General features: G+C 38.1%; 1 protein-coding gene across 2 annotated transcripts; it reads left to right on the top strand.

Annotated features, from left to right (window-relative positions):
• The first annotated feature begins 5,417 nt into the window (after nt 1-5,417).
• Nucleotides 5,418-7,342, top strand: LOC147864767 (uncharacterized). 2 transcript variants are annotated; one of them, XM_087317672.1, is made up of 2 exons: nt 5,418-5,668; nt 6,861-7,342. In XM_087317672.1, exons 1-2 carry the CDS (start codon nt 5,569-5,571, stop codon nt 7,301-7,303), a joined length of 543 nt encoding a protein of 180 aa, XP_087173798.1. In that variant the 5' UTR covers nt 5,418-5,568; the 3' UTR covers nt 7,304-7,342. The 2 variants fall into 2 exon arrangements, with proteins under 2 accessions (XP_087173798.1, XP_087173797.1); XM_087317671.1 differs by having other exon boundaries at nt 5,424-5,668; nt 6,856-7,342.
• Nucleotides 7,343-8,271: the final 929 nt, after the last annotated feature.

The following is an 8,271-nucleotide window of genomic DNA, read 5'->3' as shown; positions in this document are numbered from 1 at the left end:
TCTCTGTGCATAGTTTTGGTTCGGAGTCTTGTACTCCCGTGGTTTTTCCCGTACAGGGTTTTCCACGTTAAATCGTGTGTCCACTGCATTTCCCATTTTCTGCAACAACGATTCGTGTGTTTTCCTTGGTTGTGGCCGAGAGGTGAAGTTTGGAAAGTGTCGTTATTACCATCAGGCTGTTCGGGGATACTAGAACTGAATGAGAGTAACCCACGATAGTGAGTTGTGAGTGCCTCCATGATCTCTGACACATCCTCCGATGCTGATCCATCCTCCTTAATCAGCTTAGGATTACAACTACAGTTTGATCTCGGCTTTTTATACTTAAAAAATTGATGATTTACCTTATCCCCATTCTTGCTCCACCATGTCGCGGAACTCCTGAATAACATCGTGTTTCTAGACGTAATCAATCGTTGTAACGTTACTCTAGCAGCCTCAAGACCGGCTCTAGACCATTGACACGTGGGATCTTTCTGAAGCATTCTTTGGGCAGCTGCTATTGATCTTCTTAATCCCACTTCTCTTTCTTTAGACTTTGCAAATCTATTTTTAGTCTCTACGTGCAAATATAGTGAAGTTTCGATAATCTTTCTACTAAGTGACTCAAGTGCACCACAACCAGCTGGCTTAGTTGCCCATATGCACCTTATCTTACTTCCCACTTCCGCATCCTCAAAAAGCTTACTATTGATCCTCATGTTGCGGTCTCTATTTGGCCACCTCTGATTGACTAATGTAATCTGAACCGGCATATGATCAGAGTAAGCTGAACCAGCGATTATTTCAACATTATTACCATATTTTTCAAGTTCTGAGCTTATGTAAATTCTGTCTATGCGAGACATGCAAAAGCCATTTATACTACAACCTGCTCTTGAAAAGCTTAGTGAACTCCGAGGCTTTTCTAGAACATACCATGCATCTTTCACTCCTAATCGTCCCATCAACAGATCCCAAGCAACTAGCTCTGACCCTTGGACCACTGTATGAGTGCCACCCACCTTGTCCTCTGTGTGCAAAGTCATGTTAAAATCCCCTGCAAGGATCCACGCATCTGCAAATGGCAAGTCATCAGCCAATTGCCTCCAAAAAACAGCCCGCAAAGCGGACGAATTGGGGGCATACACGTTTACTATCCCAACTATACACTGATGCCATCTTACCGACACACAAATGGCTTGTCCCTCCACTATGGTGTCCTGACCCATGACCACAATATCCGGATTGTGCCTAATAGATGTACAAACACCTCCTTTTCTACCATGCTCACCCTGAGCTGGAGACCAAAATGTATGCCAATCCCCCTCAAGAGGATTGCCAATACTCAAGATTCTGTCCGCACACAAATGATGCTCTTGCAAGAGCAAAATGTCCGGGATCCCCTTAAAGCACGGGGATTTGAACTCTTGACAAAAGTTCTTCCTTTCCCTCATGCACTTGCTTCCACCAAGACCTTGTATGTTCCACGTGATTAACTTCATGAACATAATTGAGAGGTCTCCCAAGAAGGACAAAGTCCCTCCCCATGAATCCATGCCCAACCTCCCGCATTGATCTTCTCCCATCCTAACACCACATCCTGCCTTATATCTTCTTCCAGTTCCTCCTCATGGAAGTGTAGCACCTCATAGAGGGAGTCTACCTTCTCCTCTAGGCAAAATAATAGCTGCTTTTTAATGCAGGCATCATCGAAACTCCCACATGACATTCCAGCGGTCATCCACATTGACATCCACTTATCCCCACTCAAGGTGACTAGCAGGCTGTTGAAGTATTTGTGTGCCTTGACTTCTATGGAGCTAGAGATACGTGCCATGTTACTAGCCGAAACCTCCAGGTCCAACAAATCAAATGAGAAGCCTAATTTCAGCAACTTGTTACGTTCGGCAATAATGACATAAACCCTCAGCCCTAAGGCCTCCTCATGACAAAAATCAGTTAATCTCGTGAGAGCCTGCTGGCTAAACTTACACCCCATGCCTAGAGTGCCCCTTTCTGAACTTTTGGCCCTAACAAATTTGACGGGAACTCTGACCGGTGCTTCACTACTTTCATGACGTGACACTTGTGGCTTCTGAAATTCGGAAGTGGTGGAAGAGCTTTCTTGACCTCTCCCCTTACGTAACCATTCTTTCATTGCTCTCAATCCAATACTTCCACTTTTACCAATGGAGGAGGGTGAGCTCATGACATTTTCTTGGCTAAGGTGTGTATTGTTTAGTAAAACATCGGGTGTGCACGCTACCACCTCTTCCACATTAGTTGTCTTTTGATCTTGTAGTGTGACACCCTCTTCTTGCAACACTGCAAAACGATTCCTCAAAACTACCTGAGGTGTAGCTGTGTTTCCTTCTTCTTGCAATCCATTTTTACGTCCCAAAACAAGAGACCAGACATTGGCATTAGCCTGCACATTCTCAGCCTCATTGAGAGTAGGGAGAAGCTTAAGGGGCCGATAGGTAAGCAAGAGAAGACAAGGATGTCAAACGGTCTTATAAGGAGACACCCCAAATTAGTTTTTTTATAGCATGATTTATAGTCAATCCAACATTCAAACCTATACACATATATAAGAAAACCATTGCAGGATAACAACAAAATATTCATTTTCTTTATGTATTGAACTTGTCTATGCTAATAATTACGCCCAAATGTGGAATAAACTTTAGAACTCTTTATAATATTAGTCCCCCCTTTTATTGCACAACTTATCAATCTTTTATCTTTGAACCGAAACAATATTCTCCTCTAACTTCAAATGATGTGAAAGCAATCTAGGGAGATCCATATTGTTTGCTAAGTAAACATATAGCAACCTAAGATCTCATAGTTCAAATGCCCTTGATTGATCACTATTGGATATGTCTTAGCCATTGCATACAATTTAAGTCTATGGTAATGGACACTTCCTTGTCTCTTTAATGAATCTTGTTTCGTCTAACATCCACATAAGCTAAGTTTGCATTCATAGGCAATGTCATAAATGAAAGGCTTTCCTAGACCTTTGTCCCCCATTCACCCCCACCACTATAATATCATATGCTAGAACTTTCCAACTCTTCTAGTAATAACCCAACTTTAGTCCTATTTTTGTAGGATTAAGTTCTAACGGATGAAAAACTACCACATAAGCATGTGCTTTTCTTTGGGTGTTGACATGAACGAAGCATAAATACTTGAGAATCTCATCCCTTAGTAACTCATTTTCATTTTAGTTGTGTGGTTGTTGCGAATGAATTATTGGTCTACTTATAACCAATGATAGCTCAATATTAACATAAATTTCAATCTACAGTAAACCTTCATTCTCCCAAAATCTTGTTGTTTGGCAACTCTTCTTGAACAAACAATTTATTAAATATTGTCTTATGTGTGAATTTTTATGTTTTATTAGAATTGATGAGAACCCAAAGCATCACCATGTATTGTTGCCTCAACCATTCCATTTCAATGAAGCGTTAGTAGCCCACAAATCTCACATCTTATCAACATGTTAAAAAACTAACAAGTTTTTTATTGTGTTTGTTGTGGGCTCTTGAGGGTAAGATCCAATGAGAAACAAAAATAACCAACAAGGTTTAGACCTTAACCCCAAAGAAAATATGGCTAACCATCTCCAAAACCCATATACAACGGAGAACATTTACAATTTGTACAAAGCTTTAAGTATCTTGATATTGATGTACCTACCACAAATAAATGCAACAAGACAATTGGGAATAAAATCCACCACCCCCTATCAAGTTATACTCTTGAAATTAGGTGTTCGACCTATAAAGATATTGACGCTACAAAGAGTATATAGATACATTACAAAAGTCAAGAATATGTCAAATCATAGATTACCACGTCTTGCTTGGAATGTTGGATGTAAACTACAAAAGAATCATAAGAGTAAAATTCTCTCATCTAGTTGGATAGTTGACATCAAAATATGGGATGTGGAAGATCTCCTAGAGCTTTCAAGAGATGCTACGAAATATGTAGTTATTGAGGAAAGATTAATGGACCCACTAAGGAAGAAGTGGAAAGATGATGAAAGGACAAAATTAGAATATTACAATGCAAACATCAATCTTGAATGTTAGGTTCTATATAAGGAAAGAAGGCCCATTGATCTTATTCAATTTTACCTCATTACTAACATGAGTATAACTTTCATAGAACCCTAACACTCCTTTGCAATTGATCAAAATCAGCCAAATATAAAGGCATGTAAAAAAGTATGCAAGGAAGGGTTGGTAGAGGATGAGTATCACTTGCTTTTTACATGCTCTACATATAATGCAATTTGGGAAAGCTATGATGATATATTAAGAGGGGTGATGACTTGAGTGTCACACTAAAGAAAATAGCTAGAAGGTTGACCTCATATGTCTATGCATTACTCACACATAGAGACTTGGTGATTCAAAGCATGAATATCCTTTCTTAAGAAGGAGACAAACATCAAGATACCTTTTGTCCTTAGGTCCCATGCGTCAATATTGGCCTCTCTATGGACGCTAAAAAAGATGTATATATCAACAATACTAGTAAGGTTTTGGACATTTGTCCAAAAGATAATCTCACAAATTCTTGTGACAGTAACAAGATTTAGATTATAATCCCAAGCATAATCTCACCAACTCTTGTAATACTAACAAGGTTTAGATTGTTAAGGTTGTCTGGATAATCTCACTAACCCAATGCTAATGGGCTCATTACCACTCGTAAAAATACTAACAAGCTAACAAGGTTTTAGATATTTAAGTCCCCGATAGCCTCAGAAACTCAACACAAAGCGGCCTCCACAACTCTCATAGTATTGTTGGACTAAAAGGTCCTATTCCAACCCGAGTGTTGTATGCCTAAGTGTGTACTCACCTTGGAGTTAGGGCAAAGCCCACTCATGTATGACTGGGAGGTACTTACTACTTGTACAGATGATGCAATATAATATAATGTCTCTCTTTGCTAAGTAATTGTGTAATTACATCTCTCTCTGCGTACATTCTTTTACTACGCATATCTTGTAACACAACTGAGATCACACATCCTACGTCTTGCTTGTTCCTCAACAAGATCCACACTTGCTTCCGCGTAGTCGAGCACCAGTTGACCAACATACTACATACACTAGTCGAGTAGACACAAACAACGTCAATAAGTACTAGGATGGTAACAAAGGTGTCTGTTGGACCTATAAGGATGGGATAATGTCGCGACAGATTGACACTGACGGCCTGGCCTCACTTAACTGTTGGAGTAGAGACAAAAAGGCAGAGATCCCCAAGCCGCAGATGCTCTCTCTCGATCCCGATCCCATGAGCCAACTCATTGGCGCCACGATAACTAGAAGAAGAAGATGATGATGAAGGTTTAATGTGTGACCCATGGAGAGTCTCGAGAAACAAAAGAAGAAGAAGAAGAAGAAGAAGAAGAAGAAGGTTTAATGGATGACCCATGGAGAGTCTCAGAGAAACAAACGCCCTTTTAGAGTCCTCCTCCTCCTCCGGAGGAGCCGACCCTCTGCATCCATGAGCCTGCTACCTGCCTCCGCCCATCTCCAGATCAAAACCTTCTATGCATCGCGTGATAATCTCTCCTTCCACGACGCCTGCACCATCAGATACAATGTCTTTGTTGCAGAGCAGGGCTTCCCCCTCGAGACCGAGTTTGATACGTAAGTCTCTGCATTTATGTAAAAGAACAAACACTGCCCTGCTCTGTTACCTACCTATGTATTCTGCTAGATCTTATCTATGTCCAAGCTTTATAGGTATGTCTATGTTCCAAACAAAATCCTAACTTGTTTTTTCTTTTTCATTTATATATGCATGTTTTCAATTATGGAACCCTAAACGTTGATCTACATATGTACATATCTGTAAATCAGGAACAACAATTTTCTATGTATGTAATAAGAGAATTCTAATCTTTAATCTATGTATCTAAAAAACCTAATATTTGTTCTACGTGTGTGAAAACCCTTAACCTTTGGTATCTGTATGTAACTAAACCCGAATTTTATCTGATCTAAACCTGTAAAGAAAGCCCAATTTTTTATTCATCTATATTTATTAAGCAAGACCTTACATGTTGATTTTGAATGACCCTTGTTTTCCTACTCAAAGTTATATTTGAGAAATAACATGTGAAGACTCCAAAACTTACATTCTTATTAATCAAAACCTTACATGTTGATTTTGAATGACCCTTGTTTTCCTACTCAAAGCTATATTTGAGAAATAACATGTGAAGACTCCAATGCTTACATTCTTATTAAGCAAAACCTTACATGTTGATTTTGAATGACCCTTGTTTTCCTACTCAAAGCTTGTATATCTCCTATGAATGGTTCCCTTCTTCATGAAATTATCTAGATGGATTATGTGAAACTTTTTGCGTTTTATGTCCTCCTCGGAATCCTTACTTTGCAGAGAAGTGTTTAGAAACTCCTTATCTATTGAAATTTCATACTCTTTATATTCAATTGTTTTGTAAAATCTATGTATACCCCTCTAAGGAGTACCCTTCTGAATACAAATAATGTTTTGAAATAAATTGGTTTCAGAAACCCCTTGGATTGAACTTACATCCTATTGTTACATTCCATCTGCCTATTTTTTTTAAATAGCATGCACACTTTTGCTATATATATATGCTCTTTATTAAATGGTATCCTTGTGTATCTAAACAATGTGCAGAAAAGGCTCAAAGAACCACTTCTCTTGAACTTAAGTTCATGGTTATTTATATATCTATGAGCATGACTCTAAGAGTTGTAGATGACTGATTTTTGTTGAATTGGTGAATAGTTTGGTATTGTTGTCTTTGTTCACACAAGGTCTTTAAAAATGCGTTGGACAGGATAGATGAAACATGTTTGCATTTATTAGCTTACTACATATCTCCAGCATGGGGTAGTGGTCGATCAGTGCCCGTTGGTACTCTTCGTGTACAACAATTACCCAACTCCACCATTGCAAAAGTAGGACGAGTTGCCGTAATGAAGCCCCATAGGAACCAAGGTATCGCAAGAAGGCTATTTTCGGTTGCTGAAAATGTTGTAAAGAATATGGGTGTAACCCAATGTATGCTTGATTCTCAATCGGACAAAAAAGTTGTGTATGAGAAACTTGGATATAAAGTTATAGATATAATCAGTGGGCATCATGAATTGCAAAGTGGAGTTGAAGCACTTGCTAATGTAGATGGTATTGAGAATGGTGGAAATGATGATACTAGAAGAGGAGAATTCTTGATTGATGGTGTTTGGCATGTCAAAATGTACAAAGATATTTTAGCAAATGCTTAAATGAATTCTGACAGACTCAATTCAAAATTTATTTGTTGACATTGCTTATTTGACATTATGCTCCTGGCATCTTAATAAGATTGGTCATTCTTGTATGTGCATGGAATCTTTTACGTGCGAATTATTGTACATTGTTGCCATGAGTGTATAAACCATTTTTAATACAACCTAAGGCTGATTGTGACCATAATTGACCTCTTTTAGTGTGGATACATGCATCATCTGTGAATCATTATACATTGTTGCAATGAATACATAAACCATTAGTAATACCACCAAAGGCTGATTTGTAACCATAACTCACCTCTAATAATGTAGATACATGCATCATTGGACCTAAAGTGCCTTTTGAATTTCCACATCACATTGAGCACATGACAATTGATGGTATAGGTTTATCCTGTGATTCATGATTTTATATGACTAGATTTACATAAATGGATAACTAGTCATCTTATCATATCTTAGATTCTTCATTTGGACTGAAAATGCTCCAATGATATTCACAATGCAAGGAAAATTAAGTCTTACATTATTTCAAACTTTGAACCAACATAGCATTGAATAACGTCAATCTAACTTCTGGCCTCGAGTATCACTTTGGTTGCAGCATTTGTTCTCAGAACATATGTATTCCAACTAGCTTGAAATCTAGAGGACATTAACATATTAAGATATTTGAAGCTTTCCACCACTTATATTGCTTCTCCCTTCCTTGCATGTAAAAGTGAGATAGTGCCTTCATTATATTGCCTTTAAAACAATAATGATTCTTTTTCAATGATTTGGCAAAATGTCTCTAGTACATTTAGTTAGTGTTGCATATCATCCGAAGTATATGAATATAACACAATATTATTAGCATGTAAGAGTATAAAAATAAGCTCTTAAATTAGTTTTAGGCTATCTAATCCTTTTTCTTTTGCAACCTTCTTTAATGTTTCTTCTAGTTTATCGTTGCATAGAAC

This window comes from Azolla caroliniana, unplaced genomic scaffold (genome assembly GCF_043228905.1).
Source record: "Azolla caroliniana isolate FFs.n. ecotype wild unplaced genomic scaffold, voAzoCaro1.0.p SCAF_4, whole genome shotgun sequence".
Lineage (NCBI taxonomy): Eukaryota > Viridiplantae > Streptophyta > Polypodiopsida > Salviniales > Salviniaceae > Azolla > Azolla caroliniana.
The sequence above is the reverse complement of the archived record's forward strand: the minus strand, read 5'-3'. Positions and strand labels throughout refer to the sequence as shown.

Excerpts from the sequence above, each read along its gene's own strand:
- LOC147864767 (XM_087317671.1), top strand. The coding sequence starts at position 5,442 with ATGACCCATGGAGAGTCTCAGAGAAACAAACGCCCTTTTAGAGTCCTC. Across the intron at positions 5,669-6,855 it reads CTCGAGACCGAGTTTGATAC|GATAGATGAAACATGTTTGC; the intron begins GTAAGTCTCTGC and ends TGCGTTGGACAG.